Genomic DNA, 27,325 nt, shown 5'->3' on the forward strand with positions numbered 1-27,325 from the left:
AGTGGACGCTACCCAGGGGAACCAGACCTGAAGCAGAAAACAGCGCTTTTAACGAGCTGCAGAATCAGAGGGTGGATTTGGGGCTACCGGAAAGGCTGGAAAAAGAAGAGGGAAATCCCATAATGAAGGAAAGAAGCCACAAAGGGAGGGGGGGGGGACATCAAAACAGGAGTGTGAATTCTGGCCAGACCCTAAACTGTCCCTGTGGGAGAGGCTCTGGAGGCCTGTTCAAAACCAGCACTTCAAAGTCTAAAAGAACTAAGCTCAGATTTCAGCTACTCCTTTCCTCAGAAGCAGTTTGCACTTTAAGGTCACCCAAAACTATTTGTAAGAACAAAAATCAACACTCTTTAGAGAAAGATAAAGAGAATTTAGTCTCTATGATATTTTGTCCCAAATATCCAATACAAAAAAAAAATCACAAAATACTAAACATGTGAAGAAATAAGAAACTGTTACCCTCTGGTTAAAAGAAAAAACAGCCATTAGAAACAGACCCACTAAGATGGATCAACAGACAAGAATCTTGAAGTAACTATTATGAGCATGCTCATGGACTTAATGAACCAATAGGAATTTCAGGGAAACTATTAAAACAAATGAAAACTCTAGAACTGAAAACTACAAAGTCAGAAATTAAAAATTAACCTGATGGAGGGAGAAGACAGAAGAGTCAGTGAATTTAAAGATGGATCCATAGACGTTATCTAATTAAAATTGAATAAACTGAATAACAAAAGTCTCAGTAGCATGTGCAGTCCCCAAAAGAGGACAATTAAGAACAGACAAAAATATTTGCAATAATAATAGCTGAAACTCTTCAACTTCAGTGAAAAACTAAACTTATACTTCCCAGAAACTCAGTGAATAATAAGCAGTTTAAAAATAACACCCATGAAACAACCAAAAACACACTAGGGCATATCACTGTCAAACTGCTAAAAACAAACGCTGAAAAGAAAATCTTTAAGCTGGTGAGAAGTATGAAAACTCTTTCGAAACACAAAGGACTCCATCCAAACCTCTGCAGTAGAAGACTTGACCAAACTCTAACATGGCTTCTAGAAACCTAAGGCCTTGTCGTGTGACACAGACCCTTTGGAGTTCCTGTCTGGAAATGCTCAAGACTGCCAAAAGAATTTACCATTTATCCCAGCCAATACTGATACACAGGCTTCTGACCTCCTTTTCCTGCGGAGCATCTATTTAAAAAAGCTTACAATTGTAAATCCTTCCTGTCTCTTTGAAATGTATATATGACTCCTACAACTCAGGAGGGGAAGACCTGAAAACCATTCCTTTGAAATGTAACTGATCATCAGGAAAAAAGGGCCTCTGTCTGCCTCCCAGTCTGCCCTCTAAGGAAAGGCAGAAGCCTAACTTCTGATAAACGCCTTTCGGCAAACACAGATGGCCTACATCAGTGACACTGACCAAACCTCTAGCCTACTTGTGTATATGATTTTTCACTTCCCTGACTATGTTGCAGACCCCACCCTTGACCCCCGTGCTACTCACTATTCCAGTCACCTCTGGGCAAATTGGAATTGGGCTCCCATCTTACCACCCCGATGGCAATAGTTACTGAATAAAATTTGCTTTTTATCACCTTTAACCAACGACACGCAGCTTTAACTTTGACAGCGGCCTAACCACAATTCATACATGGAGAGGCATAATAACAATTTCTCATTAGAAACAATGGAAGCCTGCAGGTAATGGAATAGCAGCTTTAAAGAGCACCAAGGGAAAAAACCCTCAACCTAAAATCCATAATCAACAAAATTCAGGATAAAGAGAAATGACAACAGATGTAAGTTAAACCACAGGGGAAATTTTTAAAAAACTAGAAAGTAGAGGTATGTAAGCAAATATAAAAGATAGTATTCATTTCAGCTCTTCATTTCTACAGAAAGATGATGACGAACAACAGAAAAAAACCTATAACTAAAGGCATGCGGGTATAATTTAAATGACAAGGGCAGCAGAAGAAACAGGAGGCTTTTTAGAATTACTACACTATTGCGAAGCTAAAAATACATACTATCACTGGGAAAGCAACCCCCTACTTAAACAGCCAGTAGAAGACTTGACCAAACTCTAACATGGCTTCTAGAAACCTAAGGCCTTGTCATGTGACACAGACCCTTTGGAGTTCCTGTCTGGAAATGCTCAAGACTGCCAAAAGAATTTATAACTAAAGAGCATAGAGAAAACTATTAATAAAACAAAATACTAAAAAATAAGTCCAACGGAAAGAAAGAATAAATAAGAGATGATAACTGAAAACAAAGTGTAAAGAGTGAAACAAAGAATAGCTCCAAGCCCATCAGCGTTAACATCACATAAACACACCATATACTCCAATGAAGAGAGACGTGTCAGAGTGAATACAGGATGCAAAATGCCTACCAAAAGGGTGTACTTTACACATACAGATGGGCTGAAAACACAAGAGTGGAAATATAGTTCATATAAGCAGTGAGTTTAATAAAGCATAGTACCAGAAATAGTAAGACTCATGTCTAAAAATATTACCAGAGATAAACAGACATATTTCATTGAGAGGGCCAATTCATCAGTAGACCTGTATGCATTTAAAAGTTCAAAATACATGAAGTAAAAACCGACATATCTAAAGACAGAAATGAACAAATCAGTCATCAGAGTTATCTCACTAACTCTTAGGACAGTCAGACTATCAAAAAAAAATCTATATATCATAATAAGAGCTGTACAATACTATCAACGACCATCTAACTGACATTTATAGAATCTGCTTCAAGTACACACAGCATATTTAACAAAGAGAGCAAAACAGTGCCTGACAATCAGCGGGTGGGTGGGTAAGTGCCTGGTTGTTTAGAAGAGGTTAGAAAATTGCCTAAATTTTTCTAGAAATGCTAATTTCTTCCCAGAAATGGCTTTCAATTTACATCACTAAAAAAAAACCAGACCAAACCTAGGACAATTTTCTCTTTCCTTCTAGTCTTTATGTTCGGGGACATGTAGTTCAAGACCTCCCAAGAGGACTCTGTCAGTTTTCATCATCATGTATTTTAACAAGAATGGCATGTAATGAGAAGTTATCCACAGATCTACGGTATGTTGTTGTTTAGTCACTAAGTTGTGTCCGACTCTTTTGTGACCCCATGGACTGCAGCCTGCCAGGCTCCTCTGTCCGTGGGATTTTCCAGGCAAAAATACTGGAATGGATTGCCATGCCCTCCTCCAGGAAATCTTCCCAACCCAGGGGAACTCTCGTCTCTTAAGTCTCCTGCATTGGCAAGCGGGTTCTTTACCATTGGAGCCACATGGGAAGCAAAAGATCTTCAAAAGCAAAACATCTGGAAAAAGAAGAATTATTGATACAACATGGATGAATCTCAGAAATATTTGATTCAGAGAAGCTGAACATGAAAGACTAGATTCTGAACGATTCCATTTACATAAAGTTCGAGAAGGGACAAAACCAACTGAAAGTGCAAAAAATCCCAACAGTAGTTGCCTCTGGAAAGAAAGAGAAGGAAGAACTTCCCGAGTGACTGAACGAAACCTTCTTTATCTTGATATACTGTAGCGATGGACAGGGAGGCCGGACGTGCTGCAGTCCACGGGGTGGCAGAGTCGGACACGACTGAGCAACTGAACTATGTGCATCTGTCAAATCAAAACCTACTGAGCACCATGATTTGTGCACTTTATGATCTGAAAATTTTACTGAAAAATACAAGCAAGGGGGGGCAAAATTCAGACACTGAAATAATAAAAATGGAAAGTAGCAACAAAAAATTATATATTAATTTAGTATATAATAAAGGTCCCTATGAATTGACAAGGAATGATCTCTCAAATAAAATATTAAGTTGAAAAAATGTACAGTATTTTTAAGCTACTCTGTTTTAAAAAAGAAAGACAGTAAAAATATCTTCCAATGTCTGTACAAGCGTACAGGAAAGACACACACACACACACACACACACACACAGAGTGAACCGGAGTTACTTGAGGTGGGGAGAGGGAGGGAAGAGAAAAATTTTCAATGTTTGTTCATTCTGTTTTTACATATGCATGCATATATATGTTTACACATAAAATATATACAGATTTTAAAACTATGCCAACGTATTGCCTTTTACCAAAATTAAATCAAACAAAAGAACACTGCCACAGAATTAACGTAAGTCAAGTTGTCTTGACATTTCTATTAAAAGATATGCTTCTAACCTTAGATAACTAAGAATAAGAAGTACAGATTGTTATTTTCTATTCTGCGCCATTTCAGCTCACTTAGGGCATTATATAGGAGATAACAAATGCCAGTCTGAGGCCTGTTTATTCTAGCCAAATGTCCTCTTTATCTAACATGAGCCTTTGGTACCCATTTTCTTCCACATGCATTTATGTCAATGGCCTGCACCTAGCCCCCTTTTAACCTGACTACTAATTCTTTAGGTATGCCTAGCAAAACAGGTTAATTTTTAAGACCTAGTAGTCTAGGGGATTTAAATCAGGCAGTTTTAATTACTCCCTCTTCTTTAAAGAGTCTTTCTACCCAAAGTTTTAATTTATGAACAAAATAAACCCCATAAGACCTTGAGCTTCCAAAGGTCTCTGTATCCCTACCACATAGCAAGCAAGGTAGCTGGTGACTAAATTAGTATTTTTATAGCATAAAACTGAATCAGAATGTTCCTGGGCACACTAAATCATAATACTTTAAATAACAGTGAGGAAAAATGGCTCTCTCAGGTTTTCAGTTTGTTAACAAGGAGTGGCCAAGTTATAACTGCAAATATGGACAGTTCCTAAAAGGTATTAAAAGAAAAAAATGCAGGAAAAATGTCAGAAAAACAGCACTGATTACAACTACTTTATAAAACTCTTGTACATTCTCTATTTCAATAAGTCCAAAATGCAACATTATCTTATACTAAATAAGGAAAAACTTCCAATTTTATTTATATGATGTGTCCCAAAGTGAAGAAATGTACATCTGAAAACCAGTGAAATAAGTAATAACAATTACCTTTGTAAGTTAGCCAGGCCATATGCCAGGCATAATTAAGACTTTAAATGTATTATGGACCTCATAAGAACCTGCAAGCTACTTGCTATCTCACTTTAAGTTTAAGGTAACTGAGCCTCAGAGGGACAGTAAAACAATCTCCTAACAAGTGGCAGGGCCAAGATTCCAGCCCACTCTTGTCCAACACTTTCCACTTCACCAGGAGCTTTCTGAGTTTTTGTTTTCACAGCACTTCTGTCAGCATTTCTGTGACTAAAACCTGGGGATCCCTGGGCACCTCAAATACAGTACGGTCAGGAGTCTCCAATAATTTTTTTAAGTTGTATTTTCATCCCGAGTAAACAGTAACATAAACCTTCTAGCCACGTGTTCTGGATAACCTGGTAAACACCAATCTCGCTCTGCTGCATCATCTCAGTGCCTCAGTTTGGATCAGGGTTTGACAATCACCTCAGCACCAAAGGTAAGCAGAGAGACTGACTTAACGTGTGAGTGATGAGACCACACCAAAAAGGCCAAATGGTATTAGGATGTGCTACATAAACTATGCTTCCTAGTACTCTTAGAGAAAAGAGGTGCAGAATTTAGCGATACAGGGCAGATGATAATATGCTGACCTTAAAAGAACCTTAGTCATTCAGCACCACAATCACAATGGAAACAAACAATCAATATTAACAAATCATTGACTTAATGCTAGAATTTTCTGTTACAGAACTCAGTATAAACTGGCCTTTTGATAATCATAAACCTTCACTAAATTATGTTTCTACACATTTAAACAACAAGAAATGTCTACATATCACTTGAAAGTGAAACATATCAACGCTTCACTGTTATAAGGAAGAGAGATGGGTCTGAAAACATTAAACGGATAAAAATACTTGATAGGAGAAATTCATATGTTCCAAAGAAAGTATTACACTTTATTAATTACAAAATAAACTGTAGCAATAGCACTGTCCCATACACATTAGCTCAACATCTCCTAAATTTGACTATCTGACTTTAGGACAGTCTAAATACTCAAAAGTTTAAAAAAATTTGTATGCTAATTGGTTAAAAACAAAAACTGGTCTCAGATAAATTCAGCCTGGTCAAAATTTGATATAGATATAGTTCACCAATGCAATTAACATACAATAATATGCTGAACTAAGACACAAGAGACCAAGCGTAAGTCATTTACAAAGCTGTCCTTGCATAGATTCAGTCAGATGAGCAAGCATGTCCATAGCAGAATCTCATGCAAAGTCCTGCAGACCTTGTACCAGAGATTTCTCCACAATAAACCTCATTATGTTTTACTAATTCATTATTTTTCATGACTTTATTGCCTAAAGAGTTTATTTCTTCTACAAATCAAAAGGAGTAAGGATCTAGACCGTCATGGGGAAATCCATATATACAACGCTGAACACTGAGTAAAATTAACAGAATGGCATCAACAAAAGAACTTTTCTGGAGGCTCCAGTTCGATTACTGATGTACTCATGAGATAACGAGGGGTTTCCCAGGTGGCACAGTGGTAAAGAATCCACCTTACAATGCAGGAGACACAGGAGACACTGGTTCAATCCCTGGCTTGGGAAGATTCCCCCAGAGTAGGAAATCGCAACCCACTCCAGTGTTCTTGCTTGGAAAATTCCATGGACAGAGGAACTAGTGGGCTAGTCCATAGGGTCGCAAAGGGTCTGACGCAACTCTCAGCATGCGTGCAGGATATATGAACACATATGAAATAATTTGCATTGACCCATCTAAAACTATTTCTACTTACAATAGAGGAGGTCCTTCCATTTTGTATGTGACTAAAAAAGGCTAAAAGTTTATATCAGCTCAGGAACCAAGAGCTGATAACTGTAATAAAAAAATAAATTCTTGTCTCTATAATTCTGTATACTGTATGTATCTGTATACTCCACTTTATCACCATTATACAGCTGAAGTGTGGGATCAGAAAACAGGAAAACGCCTACCTCCAGATAGTGTTTAACCTTCCCTCCATTACCAAGAAAGGAGCTTTAGGAACAACCTTGTTCTTAACAAATTAGCAAAGGATATAAAGGAACAATTAAGAAATTTTCATTGGCTACAGAAAACTTAAGGAAAAACTGCCAACATTTATTTTAAGCATTTGCTATGTACCTGGCACTATTCTTCATACGTATTACATAATTTATACTCGTACCAACCCTATAAAGTGAATTAACATGAACATTGTTTTCATATAAAAAAAATGAATGTGAGCAGTTAAATAATTCAAAAGGTCACAAAGCTACTGAGGTAACAGCCAGGATTTGTATCTACTTCTGGCTGGCTTAAGAGCCTAAATTTTTCAAGGTATACCTTTGCAGAATGATGGTTTAAAATCTGTAGTTTTAAGCTTTTATATGAACATGTATTAACCATATTTTCTCATTTTCTGTATCCTTGACATGCTGGCATCTGGAGCTTTGATTTCAGAGAGACTACCCGCCTCCCAGGTCTAGAGACAGCAAGGGACTCCGTTGAGAGCTCACCTTTCAAACACAAATCAACAGAGCTCACACCTCTACTATTAATCAAACTCTGACACACCAAGCTAATATTCTTCCTGCCCTACATCAACCTAGGGGTATGTTCCTAGACATCTAGGAATCACTCTGTAGCCCAGAGACTGACCAAAATGACTAAAACTTCCTAATCCTAAACTAACTCAGCATGTCCATCCAGCACTGTCACTCCTTCCCTGGAAAACTGCAATGAAAGCGCGGAGCCACGCTGTCCTTGCCCCAGTATCTATTTATCAGTCCATCTTATTTTTGATGTATTCAAAATTAAGTTGTAGATACTTTAAATCTAGACACTGAAAGCATACATATATCGCACTGTTCACTCTTTCTTAGAGGTAACATTTACACAGAGTCAAACAGATCTTAATGGTACCATTTTGTTAAGTTTACATTTTATCAAATACATAAATGGGTAACTGTATCCTGACAAGAAGTCCCCTCCTACCCCTTTCTCAGTCAATCCCTGCCATCCCCTCCCCACCCCCAAAGGCAATCTTTTTTCCACTGCGATGGCGGCTGTGCAGTGGTATTTCACTGTGGTTTCACAATGTGCGTTTTCCCAATGACTAACAATACCACACACTTTCTATTTGCTCAGCGGTCCTTTCCATATCTTCTTTTGCGATGCATCCAAATCCTTTGTCCATTTCTAAAGTAGGCAATTTCCTTCTCACTGCAGAGTTAAGAAATACTTTATAAAGTGCGGATACAATCCTCTTTTTAGTTAGAAATACGTTCTGCAAATATTTTCTTCCACTCTGCAACTTGTTTATTCATTTAATAGTTTTTGATGAAATGCTTTTTAATATTGATGGAAGTCTAACTGAATGTCCTCTTATTGCTTTCCATATCCTTTAAGAAAAAAAAAAAAAACAAAACAACACTTTGCCTACGTCCAGGTCACAAACAGCTGAGAAAAGAAGAGAAGAGAAAGGCAAAGGCAAAGGAGAAAGGGAAAGATACACCAACTGAATCAGAGCTCCAGAGAACAGGAGAGATTAGATAGCCTTCTTATGTGAACAATGCAAAGAAAGAGAGGAAAACAACAGAATGGGAAAGACTATAGGGATCTCTTCAAGACAATTGGAGGTATCAAGGAAACACTTCATGCGAGGACAGACATGGTAAAGAAAGGACAGAAATGGTAAGCACATAACAAAAGCAGAAGATATTAAAAAGAGGTGGCAAGAATACACAGAACTATACAAAAAACGTCTTAAGGACCTCGATAACCACAATGGTGTGGTCACTCACTAGAGCCAGACATCCTGGAGTGTGAAGTCACTGGGTTTTAGGAAGCATTACTAGAAACAAAGCTAGTGGCGGTGAGAGAATTCCAGCTAAGCTATTTCAAATCCTAAAAGATGATGCTGTTAAAAAGCTGCATTCGGTATGTAAGCAAATTTGGAAAACTCAGAAGTGGCTACAGGACTGGAAAAGGTCAGCTTTCACTCCAATCCCAAAGAAGGGCAATGCCAAACAATGTTCAAACTACCATACGATTGTGCTCATTTCATGAGCTAGCACAGTAATGCTCAAAATTCTGCAAGCTAGGCTTCAACAGTACATTAACCGAGAACTTCCAAGATGCACAAGCTTAGAAAACACAGAGGAACTAGAGATTAAACTGCCAATATCCACTGGATCACAGAAAAAGCAAGGGAATTCCACAAAAGTATCTACTTCTGCTTCACTGACTAAGCTAAAACCTTTGTGTGGATCACAACAAACTGTGGAAAATTCTTAGAGATGGGAATACCAGACCACCTTACCTGTCTCCTGAGAAACCTATATCCAAGTCAAGAAGCAACAGCTAGAACTGGACATGGAACGACTGGTTCAAAACTGAGAAAGGAGTTTGTCAGTGCTGTATATTGTCACTCTGCTTATTTAACTTATGCAGAGTACACCATGCAAAATGCTGGGCTGATGAATCACAAGCTGGAATCAGGATTGTGGGGAGAGAAACATCAACAACCTCAGATATGCAGATGATAACCATTCTATTGGCAGAAAGTGAAGAGGAACTAAAGAGCCTCTTGATGAAGGTGTAAGAACAGAGTGAAAAGGTGGGCTTAAAACTCAACATTCAAAATACTAAGATCATGGCATCCAGTCCCATCCCTTCATGGCAAATAGATGGGAAGAAAGTGGAAACAGTGGCATTTTATTTTCTTGGGCTCCAAAATCACTGCTGATGCTGACTGCCTGCAGCAATAAAATTTAAAAGATGCTTGCTCCTTGGAAGGAAAGCTGTAACAAACCCTTGTGTGTTTAGTCGCTTCAGTCATGTCTGACTCTTTGCGACCCTATAGACTGCAGCCCACCAAGCTCCTCAGTCCATGGGATTCTCCAGGCAAGAATACTGGAGTGGGCTGCCATTTCCTCCTCCAGGGGATCATCCTGACCCAGGAACTAAACCCACCTTTCTTATGTCTCTTGCACTGGCAGGCAGGTTCTTTACCACCAGAAAGGTTCTGAGAAGCCCTAGACAAACCCAGACAGTGTATTAAGAAGCAGAGACATCGCTTTGCCGACAAAGGTCCAGACAGTCAAAGCTATGGTTTTTCCAGTAGTCATGTACAGATGTGAGAGTTGGATCATAAAGAAGGCTGACAGCTGAAAAATTGATGCTTTTGAACTGTGGTGCTGGAGAAGACTCTTCAGAGTTCATTTGACAGCAAGGAGATAAGCCAGTCAATCCTAAAGGAACTCAACCCTGAATATTCATTATAAGGACTGTTACTGAGGCTGACTTGGCCACTTGATGGGAAGAGCTGACTCTCTAGAAAAGACCCTGATGCTGGGAAAGATGGAAGGCAGGAGAAGGGGATGACAGAAGACGAGATGGTTGGATGGTATCATTGACACAATGGACATGAGTTTGAGCAAGCTCCAGGCGATAGTGAAGGACAGGGAAGGCTGGTGTGCTGCATTCCATGAGCTCGCAGAGAGTCAGACATGACTTAACTGAACAAACGTAATTCAATTTGTTCACAACAAATTAGTCAAAACAAGGTCACAAATTATTTTCCTATACAAGCTTGACAGTTTTAGCTTTTAGATAAGAACTCTGATTCATTTAGAATTACTTTTGTTGAATGGTATAAGATGGGACCAAGGTTCCTTCATCCACATGGACAGTCCAATTCCCCCAATATTATTTGCTGAAAAAGACTTTCCTGTCTCTATTGGATTGCTTTGGCAAACCTGTCAAAAATCAATAACCATTTGTTGGTTGTTCAGTTGCTAAGTTCTGACTGACTCCTTGTGACCCCACCGACTGCAACACGCCAGGCCCCTCTGTCCCCCACTATCTCCTGGAGTTTGCTCAAATTCATGTCCATTGAGTCAGTGATGCTCTCTAATCATCTCGTTCTCTGCTGCCCCCTTCTCCTTTTGCCTTCAATCTTCCCGAGCATCAGGGTGGCCCCAATAACCAAGAACCCACATCTCTTACTGTTTTATAGAACCATCTATTTTAAGGTTCTCTATTTTATCTTATTTATCTGTTTTCATGACAGAATCACAATATATTATTATTGGAGCTTCACACACAGTCAGATAATTTAAGTCCTCGAACACTGTTGATCATTTTCAAAACTGCTTTGGACATTCTAGGTCCTATGTATTTCCATGTAAATTTTAGGCTAAGTGTGTATATTCTATGAAAAACAAATACATATATTTTTAGGGTCTGATGGAGATTGATTTGATTCAGATTAAACTGGAAGAGAACTTAATACTACTGAGTGCATCAATACACAAATATATGTCAGTTTACGGCATGATAGTTTAACAGGAAGGTTGTCTCAGAGGTGTCTCCATCGGTTTCCTCCTGAGAAAAGGTCCCATTTTCTTTGTTCCTCAGAGGTTGAGTAACTTAAAAGACTGTATGTTGGACGCTGAACATCACATGATGGGGATGCTAGATTCCTCCAAGTGTTAACTGGGTTTGTTTTGGCAGGTAATTAACTTGTTTGTACTCAAACTGCGAACTCTTAAGTCTTCAAGCAATTTCCATCAGTTTTTACCTTCAGCCAGACTGCACTAACTCAACCCCACACACATGTGGGTTTAGGGGTCAGCCTAGTGATTTCGGCAGTTTTACAGGAAAACCTGAGACTCCCCTTCAGTGGCTCTCTCCATGCTAGAATTCTCCGGTCACTCATCAGCAACTCTGGTTGTCCTCAACCCTGATCTCTGCTTTGTCAGGCCAGAAAACGTGAAGTTCATATTGAAATTTTAGCTACTCTATCCATTCTGCATGGATAAAAGCAATAAAAACAGAAAATTTGCCTGTCACTTCCACCCAAGGGTCAAATCTCCTTCAAAATGTCGATTCTGTTTACTCTGTAGTGCCTTATTTTTCTTTGTATTCTGTGCAGAGTTGATAAGGTTTATCTGAGGGAGTGTGAGTCTGATAAAAAGAATTATCTGACTATGTGAGAAGAATTCTCTTACTTATTTAGTCCTTAATTTTTAAGATTTTGAAATTTTAATATACAGATCTTGTCTTTAAAAAAATGTATTCTTAGATATTTTAATTGTATTGATGCTATTTATAGAATTGTTTTAATATTAATTCCACTTGTTTGCTGTTAATGTATTGAGTATTTAATGAAAATACAACTCATCCTGTAAAATGCAGCCTTGTTAAATTTACTCATTTGCTTTAGTGACTGTTTTTGTAGATCCCTTGTTTCTTACATAATCACGTCATCTACAAAATGTAAGCGCTCTGACCCATTCTTTGAGCTCTTTATGCCTCTTACATTTCATTTCCCTGCCCCACTGCACTGCCTAGGTCTTCAACTATTGATAAAATGATGAACTGAAGAAGATATAAGAATGGATATCCTTGTGCTCTTAGGGAAAACATGTTATTTTGTAAGTATAATCTTAAGCTGTCAGTTTTTCTTAAATGTGCTTTATCAGACTGAGGAAATGTCTTTACATTTCTCATTAGCTGGGAATGTTTGTCATGAATGGATGATGAATTTTTATCAAATGCTTCTAACCAAGTACAGTGATCACATTGCTTTCCCCCTTTGTTATTGCTCTGAATTACACTGATTAATTTTTGAATATTATAAACTACCCTCTCACTGTTGAGCTAAATCTCACTCAGTCATGATGTGCTCTTTGTATATTGCTGGAGAATATGTGTTTTGTTAATTTTTTATACCTTTGCTCATGACTAATACTAATCTGTAAATTTTCTCCTTTTTGTGCCATCTTTGTCAGGTTTTGGTATTGGGGTTACAATGACCTCATAAAATAACGGTTTTTCTGAGTTTCTGTGAGACTGATGTTATTTCTTGCACAAATGTTTTGAATTTACCAGTAAAACCATCTGGACCTGGAGTTTTCTTTGTGAGAGAGATTTTGATTATGAGTTCAATTTCTTTTTCACTGATATAGGGCTATCCAAATTTTCCACTTCTTCCTGCACCAGCCATAGTAACATGTTCTTAAATTTGACCATTACAAATTACTGGCATAAAGTTGTTGAAAATATATTCATAGTATGCTTTTAATGTCTAGGATCTAGCACAGTATCATCTCTATCATTTCACACACAGCTGATTCGTGGTTATGGGCTCTTTCATTCTTACGTCCATCAGTGTTACAGGAGAGTTTATCAGTTCTACTGACCTTTCTAAAGAATCAGCTTTTGGATTTATTATCTCTATTGTCTCTTTTCTAATCACTGATTTTCTGCTATTTTTTATTTTATCTTCCTTCTACTATTTTCTTTGACCTTTTCTCATTTCCTAGGTGACATCTTAGATAATTTTTCTAATATAATTATCTTAAAGCTATAAACTTCCCTGTAAGCATTGTTTTATCTACATCCCACTTATTTTACATGGTGTAATCTGATTATCCTTTAGTTTTGATATATATTCTAATTTTGCTCACAGTTTTCTTCTAAATAACCCATGGGTCAAAGAATTATGATAATTTCCATTTTTTAATACATGTCTTATTGGTATTGATTTCTAATTTTGTTCTGTTCTTGGCAGAGAACATACTCTGTTGACTTTTAATCTTTTAAAATTTACTGAACCCTGCAAATAGTCTTTCCTGGTGAGGGTACCATGAGTACTTGAAAAGACTTACTACACTGATTTAGATCTACTTTTCTATAAATACCAAAATAGTACTGTAATTTAGATCTTCCATGTCTTTACTCACTTGTTTGGTCTTATTTAACTCTCTATAACTACAAATTTGTGATTCTGATACATTAATTCTATCAAGTTTTACTCATATATTTCGAAACTTTTATTAACTAGATACATGTTTATGGTTATGGCTTCTCAGAGATGTCATTTTATCATCTTCTGGCCCCACTGCTTCTACAAAAGGTCACATGTCCTTCACATCATTATTTCCTGGTATGTAACATGTCACACTGTTCACTGGCTGCTTTCAAGACTTTCTCTTGCATGGGTTTGACTATGCTGCACTTGGTGTAGCTTACCGTCATTTACCCCTAATGAGTTTAATGAGGAATCTGACTATATTTTGATGTTCAACTGTGGAGAGTTTCAAGTTCCACCATGTCTTCAACCCTCTGCCTCAAATGTGAGCAAACTGGTAAGGAAATCCTTGTGGCTGGTCGGAATTTTAAACCAAGAAAAGTTTGGGTACACACAGGAATGCGGGAATTATCAACCCAGCCCCACGACTCCCATTACTTCTTTCTCAAGTAATTTTTGGACCAGTCTGGAAGCCTGTCCTGCTTTTCCCGAAAGCTTTATCATATGAGCAATAATCTTTTTCATTCCCTTTTAATATACGTTTGGCTTCATCAGTCTCACATCAAAATCAAATCTGGGGAGGGATCCATCCCATGTACAGCTCACACAGATCAAGCACTTACTATGTATCGGGCACAGCACTAATCTGTTACATACACTAGATCACTTAACCTCCCAACAGCTCACAAGTAAGGCAGTTCACCCACTTGACAAATGAGATCATCAGAGCACAGAGATAAAGTGACACGTCTAAGGCTGCACAGCTAGCAAGTGGTGGGGCCAGAGGCTGCATTCTTAACTCCCAACTCTACTCTGCCTCTTACACAGTTCAACAAAAATAAAAACATGGCAGATAATTAAACCAATAACTTTGGAACAGCATTTAGATAAATAAAGCATTATAGAATGTGCTTAACTATAAAAACTAGAGCGGTCACTGTAAGAGTTAATTTCTCAGGAAAAAAACATTCTTTGGACAATGAAATTAGTAGAGTCACTCCCAAATCAAAACAGGAGGAGACAACACAATTTCCATAGAGTCTAATAAGATAAAAGGGATACTTTTATTCTTCTTGGTTTGGAACAGCTCTTCTTAGAAACAGAAGAAAGGACCAAGAAATGACTGAAAAAGTTACTGACCTTTCTCTTTAAATGTTATGTTGAAAATACTCTTTGAAATCTTGCTAGGTGCTTCTACTGCCTTTGAAAAATAGCAAAATATCCCCCACACAAATAAAATAGTCCCTATAATTGGAAAGATTTAAATATCAATTCTAAAAATAGTTGCTCAAAATATTTCAAGTTCTTCCAAAAAACAGAAACTATTACTTAAAAAAAAAAGCCAGCACCAAAGTAGGCTCAAGGACATTTATTTTAATAATACAGCTGATGGATTTTTTAAATTTATTTTAATACATATTCTGTTTTTAACAATTAAAAAAATAGTATCCTAAAAGACAAGAAATCCTAACAAAATATAACTTTGTGGTCATTTCAATCTATTAAATGCATAAAACTTAAAACAAGAATTGCACTACAGAATAGAGTTCTGTAAAAAACTCAACTTATTAATCACACATTATTGTGATGCTGTATTTGGCTGTAAAGAAATGACTTTCTAATTTGACAATTTTAATATTAGCATCCTAGAAGATAAAAATTAACTCACATTCGTATACCACTTTGAAGTTGACAGTGGGATTTTACATGTAGAGGTTAAAATGTTTTACATGGTTAATGTAAATTATATAAGCAATCACATAAAACTTATGGGAAAAATTACTGTAAGTTAATTACTTTTCATTATAAATTTCTGTTCACTATCTAACTCTGAACTTTTACATCATCCTTAATAAAAATACAGCCTCCCTTAACTTCCTCTCCCCTACTGGCCTAGCAAACTTAGGGTAAACCAAGTTACGGAAAAATTATATCCTCTTAATACATAAAAAGCCGTAAACACAAGCAAGGTTCATAAAAGAAAAAAGTCTGGGATGAGGGAGATAATCAAGAATTTTACATGTTTTAGTTCTAATTTAAGCATTATTCATGATAAGTTTCATACGAGTCTCAAGACAACCAATTCACATTGTTTATAACAACCCAAAAGCAAAGCTAAAATAATACTGGATTTTGAGAACAGAGATTGAACAGTTCAAGGGGGAAAAAAAATGTGATGGTAATAAAAGAAAACTCTAGTTGTAATAAAATCGTTCCTGGGGAAAAAGCATCATTGGATAATTTAACAGGTATACAGTCAGATTTTTGTAAAAAAAAAAAAAAAAAGTGTTAAAAGGCTGTGCACTTCATGTAGACATACGTAACATTCCTCCATTCTCCCCACTCAGTTTGCTTGTCCCCAGTGTCACTAAATGTGGATTCCCTAGTTTTCAAAAGGAGAACATAGACAGTTTTTAGAAAACCTGTTCAGTATTCCCATATCATTACCCTCAAGCAAGCTCCTTTTCAAACTGTTTTCCTCATTTCTGCATAAAATCTCAAAAAGGTCACATGGCTGTTCTAGTACACAATATATATAAAGTATATATATATATATATATATACACACACATATAGTATATAATACATATAATTAAAAACTTCTTTGAAAAAATTTATATTTTACTACTCTCATCTAAATCGAAACTTTTATTCTCTCATTGAATTTTGCTAACTTCAACTCTTCCAGAACTCTCCAGCTGTTACTTTTAAGGGCCCTGTGGGTTCTGGAATAGCAAGAGGGGATTTTAGAGGAGGAGGGAAGAGCCCTATAAGGTCAGAAGCCAAAATGCTACCTTTTTCCTGCAGTTAGTTTCTACTGGAAGAGTTTCTCTGGCTGTCCGGTTTGGGTCACTTTGACTCTCCAAGTTGAGCCTCTTGATCTTTTCAAGATAAGTCAACTTCAACTACCTTAGAAAAGTCCACCTGGCCCATGGGAAACTTCTACGGATACAGAAGCAGCTCAACTGTTCTCTTACTTTTTTTTTAGGCTTTTTCAGGTGACAGTCAAGTACCAGTCTATTTCCCACACCTCAATTCAAACTGAGGAGTTCCCTGACGCCCCTCAATCTGGATAAAAGGAGAAGGGAAATGCCAGAGCAAAAACCTACTCTCTCCAAGTTTTCATATGGGATCTCCCTCACGAACTCATTATCGTGGGAAGCAGGTCAGTGATAGGTTAAACTTAACAATACTTGTCTCAGCTAATCTTTCCTGCAATTCCTGCATAAATGGTATAGCACCTCAATTCTGATTGTAGGTTACTTGTAACCAGTTCTCACATTTGGGGGGGTCTCTGAATACATATCATAAGAAGTCTCACTTTAATTAGCTGTTACAATTTTACTTCCAGGTAAGATATAAGCAGGTCATACATAGCAAGCTAATGTTCCCTGTTGCAAAAACTAGAGGGAAAAAGGTTAACAAAAAAAAATTTATTCAAAGACAACAGTGAGCACAGCGAGCAATTAAAGCAATGAGATCCAAACGAACAAAGACTGAGAGAAGAGAAAACACTTTCTGGTGAACAGAAAACTGTCTGCGCCATTTCCTTCCCTGGAGTCACTTGTACATTCCAGGTACGAGCTGAGCACCAGGTTCAGTCTGGGAAAAGAAACTCTAATGAAGAAAATGAACACGGCCAAACCTGTGACAATCACAAGATTCTCCTCCCTCAAAGATGTCTGCCTAATTTTAAAAATGCAACCATCAGGAGGATCAAGCACCAAACTCAAATTATGGAAGAAGAGTTGATATGAATCTCCCACAATGCTAATGACGGAAATAAATAAATAAAAGGTATGTGCCAGTGCAGACTAAAACAAATTAAAATGGCAACCAAGCCTCAACCCAGATCAGCCACGAAGATTAAAGTGATCAGCCTGTCTACCTAAGAAAAAGTTAATGACTCTTTGGGGAAGACATCATTTGTAGCATCTATAAACATGGCTGCAATTTTTTAGATGCGTATTATTTTAGCTAGGTTGATTCTAGGCAGTTAAGTGAATTTTTCAAAGCAAAATACATCAGGTGAATGGGACAAGAAAAGTGAGGATGATGTTTACTGTAATGAGTGTTAAATTTAAAATTAAATAGATAATAATAAATCTGGGTAATAATTCTGTAATTTTATAAAGGAACCTAGGTTCTAGGGCAGGTATGTTTTCTCTGATAAGGTAAATGATAAAAATGCCCCATGGAAGAATGTATTATATACACACACAAAAGGACTTTGAATACCAGGATCCTACAGCATGTGCTACCTCAGAAAAAATAAAAATGTAAATGTAGGCATCAGATAAAAGTTAAGGATCTTAACAATGTGTCTTTCAAACTGTGTTTCACAGGAGCCTAATGAAGTGTTCATCAGAAGTGCTTTCACAACTTATACACAAATATTGCAGACAGAAAATGACAAGCTGGATGCTGAGGCTGATAGTCTCAAAGTTCTAGTTTGCATTTATACACTGTTTCACTGTTTTGACTAACTGATTTTATATTTTAATAGTTATACTAAATCATGATAATTATCTGGCAGAAGTGTTTACTAAGCAAAGACGGACAATTATAATTCAATATGAGTTCTCTGAGAAAACCTGGAAGGAAAATGAAGACATGGAATACCTGGGAACATTTCAAATAAATCATATTCATGACTATAGTGCTTTATAGCTTATAAACCAATAGTTATAGTATTTCAGAAGACCCCAAAAGAGTACTGTGAAAGAACTCAAGATAGTACTGACCCCTTTCACAGATGAAGAAATAGTAAAAAATACAGTTACACGCCTCAGGATTCACATTCATCAGTACTGAAGCAGCTTACAAGTCACCAAACTTAAAATTCAGAGTTCTTTCTGTCATAGTACTCCATGTATATTATCTCACACACACATCTATGTATGAGGGAGGAAGAATCATTCTTATTTTCTTCCGAAATAAAAAAGCACTAATTTAAGAAGAACAGAAGGATACTATAGTTCAGTTTTTAAAGACTTTTCTTTAATTCTTTCTGGGTTATCCAGAGAAGCAAAAGAGTAGGAATATGAAAATAAAAATAAAAGCTGACAATCTGCATAAAGTTTACTTCAATTACTCTGATGCTTTAAAAATTTGGAAGATGGAAAACAAAATCCCAATGTCAGTGACAGTATTAATGAGATACTCAGTATCCTGGAAGGATATATAAGACAGTAGTAATACAACAAGGTGAGGATATGGGTGATGACAGGAAGGAGAGGGAGGAGTTTTCCCGCTGTATAATCTGTGTTCGAATTTGGAATCATGTACAACACATACATACTAAACTTTTATCTTTTTAAGGAACATACTTTTTAAAGGAAAAAATATAAACACGTGTATAACATGTTAAGAAAATGAAAACATTGTTTCTCTGTAACAGGAAAGTTGACTTAATTTAAAGGATTTTAAAAAATATATAAGAATAGTCTAAGTATTGCCAAAAAAGTTCTTCTTAAACATTTAATTGTGCTGACTACAAAAGTAAAGCATACCTTCATAGATAAATACCAGGGAAAAATTATAGGACATTTCTCTTTTTAGGTAATCCATAAGTAATCACTATTAACAATTTGGCATTACTTCTTCTAAAGTTTCAAGATTAAGCATTAACATTTTTATACTTTATCAACTTATGAAAATTCCTATTCCTAATTTGTTAACATGAGCACTGGATTTTATAAAAAAGCTTTCTAGATCCATTAAGATCAGAGCTTTCATAAATACGAATATGCAGTGTCTCATATTAATGGACCTCCAATAGGTCAATCATACTAGCATTTCTGCAGTAAACCTTACCCACTCATGATTTGGTGGTTTTGTTTTTATAATTTGAGCTTTTTTATTTATAATTTTTGGATCTATTTTTACGAGTAAAGTTGGTATAAACTTTACTTTGCTATTCAATTTTACTTTACCATTCAATTCTGGTATAAAATGAGTTATGTAAGTTTCCTTTATAGTTAAGGGAATTATGGGTTATGATTGGATTTATCTAATTCTTTGCTATTAAAAACAATGCTGAAGTGAACACCAGATATCTTTGACCATATTCCTGACTGTTTCTTTAGGATGAACCATCAAAATGTCATAAATGGTCAAACACAAAGTATCACCTTAGGAAAGTCCTTATAATTGATGTTTATAAAAAAAATTCTGTATTCCTGCTTATTTACGTACAACGACCATTATCAAATTAGCATTCAGACCTCATAGCCTCCTGTTTTTAACTTTACAAGCTCTCCATCTCCACTGCTGTCTGGATTTTGTTTTTCTGTAGATAATATGCACTGAAGGCCAATTTTTCTTCTTTTGACTGATTCGTTACCTAAACATCAATTGCCATTCTGATTTCTGACTGAGTTGTCTCGCGATGGAAAAGCTTCATGAAACTTTATTCATACTATTCAGCTCACTGTAGCTTAGTAGGTTAAGTTTTACCCATGAATCACTTTGTGTCCCCACATACAACAGTAGGAAGGAAGCAGTGACACATATGTGCAGCTACAGCTATCGCTTTCTTCAGAGACAAAGTGATGAAGGCAGAGCTAATTATATGAGGGGGATGGGAGGGACATAAAGTCAGGTCTGGGTTTCTTTCTACCCACAATTTAGTCCCACTCTAACATCAGCAGATGGAAGCAGAGGGAAAGAAACGGTTGAGAGTCAACGAGACACTAACCATTTAAGAATATCTGCCATTTTAAAAATTAAGTAATTTATGCTTCATGTTCATCAATACATGATGAAAACATCAAGACATCAATACCTAAAGGTATTTTATTAACAACTCAGTTGCAATTTTAAGCTAACAGACTTACAGTAAATCCATTTTGCATTACATCTTAAATAATTTTGCTTAAGCTGCGGTTTGGATTCCTCCACAATGGGCCCTTTCTGCACCCACTCTCCCTGTTTTACAGTTGACACCATGACGAGTTGACCAAATGTTTAAGGATATTCAGGAGTTAAGAAATGACTAATAACCTGATACAGTTTTCAACTATTAACAAGAAAGCAAACTTCAAAAAATATATGGTTCCAAACAGTACAAGAAACTTAAATTTTTCGATAACAGCCAATATTAAATCTACTTTTCTTGCAGTATTAAAAAAAAAAAAAAAAACCACCAAATTAGACAAGCAAGTTTCTAAGCTTCAATGAACTTTTATTAAAGAGTGAAAAACAAGATACTGGACAATCAACACTTCACTTTCATTAATCGGGTAAAAGTGTTGGGGGAAAAATCTTTAAAGAAAAAGAATGTAAAAGAAAAAAAATCTCTGAAACTAGTGTGTAAAATGAAAAATGGACAAGAAGGAAAAGAAATCTGACTAAGGGGACGTCCACGGTTTAAATACAAAGTCTATACATTTCAATCAAGAGGCTGCTACCTACTGAATCTCCTTAAGAGGCAGGACTGCACGACTCTCCTTGCAGCTCCGCTCCGTCAACACTTCACTGCACTGGCAGCAGAGCCTTAAATGAAGCCGTGCAGAACCACGGCCCCATGTCTTCCTGGACCGGACCGCACCGCTCCCTTGGATGAGGAGGAAACATACTAACCAGTCTCCCACCTCCACTCTTGACAGTCTCACAGCCCTTTTCCTCACGTCTTTCCTAAGACTCTCTGATGTCTCCCCCCTCACCCAATCCCCAGAGCTCAGTGTGAACGGCCAGCATGGGATGCAGCGCTTCCTCACTACCATGCAGCCTCTGAGGCAGGCCGTCTCCCGTCTCCTCCCCTACACTCCCAGGACTCCGGTGAGCAGCCCTCCCCACCCTCCCCACCTCCACTCTGGGTGAATCAAGCTTCTCCTAACTACATTCCTCCTTAACATCCATCCAACTCGGCCACCAATCTTTCTTCAGGAGGAAAATTTTCACAAGCTGCAGAATAGAGAAGGCTTCCCACTTTGGACACAACTCCCTGAGCATACATCTTTCAGAAAGCCTACTGTATGTTATAAAACTATCTTTCTTGTTTTTTCAAGTTTACCTCCCTTACTAGGAAGTAAGCAACTCAACAGCAAAGACTATATGTTGATATTAACAACTGTTTACTGAATTGAAATGCCAGGCATCTATAAATATTTCTAAAATGAAAGAATAAACCAGGAAAAGTGACACTTACTTAAGAAATACATGAAACAAGCAAGGTAAAAGAAATGGATAATTAATCTACCAAACAAGGCAGGAAACATTCTGTTAGTATTTGCAAGTCGATAGGCTGGTGTTACTAGGTCTATTATCAACAAGCATCCACAGTGTATTTCCCAAAACTCATTAGAAACATGTCAAGTAGAATGGCTTCACGTGCCATGTGCTAGCCTGTGTGTGTGACACTGCAAACAGTCATTTTAGAAAATGCGATAAACTGACACTCCCTCACACTCTGTAATGTGCACAACTATGGCAGGACAAATTAGAACCACTTGCTACTTTATTTTAAAACACTGTTTCTGAGAGTGGTACTACTCTGAAAACGATTAAACGTACACTAATAAAACTTCAACCTCTTAGGTAACACATCCTTCTAATACAAGAGGCAGGTCTTCAAGACAGGTTCTGACCAACTACGACACACAGGAAGCTGTCTTACATACGGTTCTTTGTTAGAAGTAATGTTGTAACTCAAATAAAAACTATACAAAATTCATCACAATGTGAGCTGTCTCTGTTAACTCCTTACTGAAGTTTTGACCAAAGGAGGAGAAAATGGCCAGTCACTACTGCGCTAGTGATAGAAAATATTTGACTCTTTATTCAAATTCGATCACAGAAATTACAAAAGTATACAATGAAGCATTTAGGCAATGAAGGTAAACGAAGATAGTGAAGATAAAAATACAATCTAAGTATTTTATTTTGCTTGATTAAACCATCTCACTGTTCAAGAAAATGATATATGTCTTAATGAGTCAAAATTAATGTGATAGGTTAAGAACAGCTATCTTATTTTAATAATCACTACTGACTTGAAACTAAAAAAATTTCAGTAACGTTCCCTTAGATTCCTTTAAGCAACTTTCAACAGTAAGGCCCTCAAATTTCTTATCTAACAACACTTACCTTGGTATGGTAACACATTTAGTATTACAATTCTGAGTGGTGATGGCTTTCTCAAGCTCATCTAATCGTCCTGTTTTCTTCAGCTTCTTCACCAAACTTTTAACTGCTTTCTCACACCACTTTTCTTCCTGTCCATTCTGCTCTCCTCCACCAGCTCCTCCAGATCCACCAGCTGACTTCTTCCATCCCAACAGTCTCTTCACAACTGGTGGAGTGAATGGCAAGATGGACGACATGTTCTTACCAAAAGCGGTGGTCCACTCTAAGAAAATATCCTCCTTAATCTAACCTAGAAGAGACACCGAAAGAATAGTTTAGAGGCTAACTTTACGATCAACCACTAGTTTCAGCACAGTACCAAAAGGCAATTATGAAACAGAAATTCAAATTATTACTTTCACAACAGACGTTCAAAAGTTATCTTTTTCACCCTTGAAAATATCTTTACTAATTTAAATGAACTGTGAAAAAAACAAATTCTTCTAAAAACAAGACAATGTTGTAAGTGGATAAATGTAATACTTTTGCAAGTGAAACCTTGCATCTTTATCAACACTGGACAAGTTTCTCATCACCCATGTGACTTTATGTTTAATTTTTAATGGTATCAATAAAACATTTCACCAAAAGAAAGTTTTCCTCACCTTTTGGCATTTCAATCTATTCTCAAAACTTGTTAACAAAAGATACTTTTTAATTTACAAGCCCAACAACCCCAAAGTTTTAAACTTTCATAGCAAAGTATCATAAAGGAAAATCTAAAGTTAAAACAATGGAAAAGGCATCAAGTGTGAAGTAAACAAGAAGGAAGAAATAAAAGTAAAAAGAGTCTGTGAAGAAAAGACTTGGTTCACTTTTACCATTCCCTGAGAAGACTTTTAATTAAGCTTCTTTTAAAAAAATGTTCATTTTTATCTAAGTAACAATATGTATAGGGAATAAAGTCAAATACAGCTCCTCTTCCTACACCAAGGTACAAATTCCCTAAAATCTTTTAAATTTATTCTTGCTATTTATACCTCAGTAATGACAGCCCTTGAAATATCAAGTTGAGATATACTTATCGACTTTTCTACAGGAAAATCAGGATTTACACCACAGCCACTTGCTTTCCTCCAACTTTAAAAATAACCATCTCCCAACTGTAGCTTTGTACCTGATGATATGAGCAGTAAACTACTGTATCATCATGAGCTCCTTTCTGTACAACTCTCTTCCCTACAGCTAACTATGTTAGTTTTCCATTTGCCCAGTTTTCTAAGCAGCTACTGCAAATTCTTCCCACACTCTCCACAAGCCCCTCAATTACAATTTAATGTCAATGGCTTTAATCTCAAAGTAAGACATAAGATAATTTGCCACTTGAGGACAGAACTGGAGAGTTCAGATTTGAGAAGAATGGAAAATATTTCAAAATCTAGCTCTGAGAAATTCAGTAGAAAATCCAACTACAGCAAAGTGAAATAACAAACTTTATCAGGTATTTGCTAGATTATATACCAGAAAGTATTCCATAAAGGAGTTCCACTTCTAATTAGGATGTAAAAGATCACAATAGATCATCACTTTCACCCTAACAATCCAAACAAGACAGAAAAAGATATAAAATCATGGTTTTTCTGAACCCATCAGGAAGTTTAAGATGCAAAGTAACCTGAGTGGAACTAAATTCCAAAAAGTGTGTCTTGATAGAAAAAGGAACCCACAGATGGTCTCTTTCCTGGTGGAGCGGCTATGGAGGAATAATCCCACCACAGTGAGAATAAGCAGAAATCAACCTAAATTTTAATACATTTTAACAGCAACATGTAAGCTGACAAGATATATTAGAATTCCAAGGATTCCACAGAACAAGTCTGCACTACTCAACCACTCAATCCCACAGACCTGCACCAAGTATTGGCCAAAATGTGCCAAAGGGCAGAGGACAAGGCTGGAGAGCTGAGCTAACCCAAGAAGCTAAAGGTCCTCCTCAAAGGCCTTGCAGAGGAGAGGTAAGAGAAATTAATCCAAGAGACTCCAGACATTGAGCTAGGCTGAGGTGGGACAGGAGAGCTGAGACAAGAACTTCTACGGAGATACTCTGTAAATTGAACTACCAAGGCTAGGGTAGGAAAGGATTGCTGAGAGAAAGCACTGGAAGATATAAGAGCCTGGGGCAGCACTCCAGAATCACAAGAACCCAGAGAAAAGCAGAGAAATCACCCACAGTTCAGAAAGCTGATGGCTCAGATACAAAGCATAGGGAGAGAACTAAAATTACAATAAGACAACAAATCTTATAGAATGTGAAGTCTTAACCCTACTCTTAAAACACTTGAGCTTATCAAGCTAAAGTCGCAAACAAGCCGAGAACTAGGTCAACTACACACACATCTTATCACTTAGCCTCACAAGAAATGATGGGCCACTGCATTGATTTTACACAAACATTCAGCATTCACTCAAAAATTACAAGACAGAGAGAGTAGCAAACCACTGTCAAAAGAGGACAGTATTAATATAATCAGATCAGAGGTTCTAGATTTGGAGATTATCAGACATACTTTTAACTATGATGAAAACTGATGGAAGAGACAGCATGAATAACGAAATAGAGATTTTCATCACAGACACCGAGCTATAAAAAAAGATCACGGGGAAATGTGAGAAATGAAAAATACAATATCAGAAATTAAAGATCTCTTTAGATGGATTTAGAAACAGACAAAAATAAGCAGTGAATTTGAAGACAGGCCAAATTAAAGTGCTCAGATTTAAACACGAAGAGAAAAAAAAAGTGTGGAAAAAAATCCCAGAACATCCAACATCAAATGTGAACTTGGGTTTAAGTGGAGTTAAGTGGAGTATAACTGGGGTCCCAGGAGATGAATGGGACAGAAAAAGCATAAGAAGAGATAATGGCCAAGAACATTGCAAAAATGATACCAGACATCAACCCACAGATGCAAAGGAAACAGCTAACAGTCAATCTGCTGAGTATTTCAACCTACTGAATATTAAAGATAAAAGATAATGGAGAGCTCCTCCCCGTTAAGCGGCCATCTCACAGGAAACAAAGGCTTCAGCCAGGAGAGGAGATAAAGGAAAGCCTCCCACTTCCCAGGCCCAGGGGAAGATCCCCTGCCTCAGAGGGAGGAGCAGAACCCCATCTGGGAGGGTGGGGGGAGCCAAACCTACTTGTGCACCTGCCACGCGACAAGCGGCTCACGTGTACCATCCCTACGGTCTACTCCTAGAGGAAGGCAGGAAAGAGCCCCCCCACCAGCAGCAGACAACGTGCCCTGATGCTGAGGAATGAGTACAAAGAAAAGCTGTCTGAAAACGCTTCCTAAGACCTACTTGACTTCACACTCAGCATGCCTGGCTCTAGATGAGTGACCACACCATCGTGGTTATCCAGGTCATGAAGACTTTTTAAATATAGTTTTTCTGTGTATCTTTGCCACCTTGTCTGCTTCTGCTAGGTCCTTACAATTTCTATCCTTTATCATGCCCATCCTTGCATGAAATGTTCCCTTGATATCTCCAATTTTAAGAGATTTCCAGTGCTTCCCATTCTATTGCTTTCCTGTATTTCTTCCCATTGTTCACTTAAGAAGACTTTCTTATCTCTCCTTACTATTCTCTGGAACTCTGCATTCAATTAGTGTATCTTTCCCTTTCTCCCTTGCCTTTTGCTTCTCTTCTTTCCCAAGCTATTTAGAAAGCCTCCTCAGACATCACTTCATGGCAAATAAATGGGAAAACAATGGAAACAGTGACAGACTTCATTTTCTTGGGCTCCAAAATCACTGCAGATGGTGACTGCAGCCATGAAATTAAGACACTTGCTCCTTGGAAGAAAAGCTATGACAAACCTAAACAACATATTAAAAAGCAGAGACATCACTTTGCCGACAAAGGTCTGGATAGTCAAAGTTATGGTTTTTCCAGTAGTCATGTATGGATGTGAGAGTAGGACCATTAAGGCCGCTAAACACCAAAGAACTGATGCTTTTGAAGTGTGGTTTTGGAGAAGACTCCCGAGAGTTACTTGGACAGCAAGGAGATCAAACCAGTCAATCCTGAAGAAAATCAGCCCTGAATATTCACTGAAGGACTGATGTTGAAGATGAAGCTTCAATACTTTGGGCCAGCTGATGCGAAGAGTCAACTCATTAGAAAAGACCCTGATGCTGGGAAAGACTGAAGGCAGGAAGAGAAGGTGACGACAGAGGATGAGATGGTTGGATGGCATCACCGACTCAATGGACATGAGTCTCAGTAAGCTCTGGGAGATGGTGGAAGAACAGGGAAGCCAGGTGTGCTGCAGTCCGTGGGGTTGTAGAACAGTCAGACAAGACTGAGCGACCAAACAACAACTTCAGACAACCACTTTG

The 27,325-nt window shown here is 37.3% G+C and overlaps 1 protein-coding gene across 4 annotated transcripts in view; it reads right to left on the reverse strand.

Moving 5' to 3' along the window:
• Positions 1-27,325, reverse strand: part of SMAD2 (SMAD family member 2) — a 90,780-nt gene that overhangs the window by 35,439 nt on the left and 28,016 nt on the right. For all 4 annotated transcript variants that reach the window (XM_027525905.1, XM_027525903.1, XM_027525904.1 and 1 more), the window contains exon 2: positions 22,944-23,232. In XM_027525905.1, the coding sequence (XP_027381706.1) occupies positions 22,944-23,179 (236 nt within the window). In that variant the 5' untranslated portion in view covers positions 23,180-23,232. The remainder of the gene's footprint in view (positions 1-22,943; positions 23,233-27,325) is intronic.

The sequence above is a fragment of the Bos indicus x Bos taurus genome, chromosome 24 (genome assembly GCF_003369695.1).
Source record: "Bos indicus x Bos taurus breed Angus x Brahman F1 hybrid chromosome 24, Bos_hybrid_MaternalHap_v2.0, whole genome shotgun sequence".
In the NCBI taxonomy this organism is placed as follows: domain Eukaryota; kingdom Metazoa; phylum Chordata; class Mammalia; order Artiodactyla; family Bovidae; genus Bos; species Bos indicus x Bos taurus.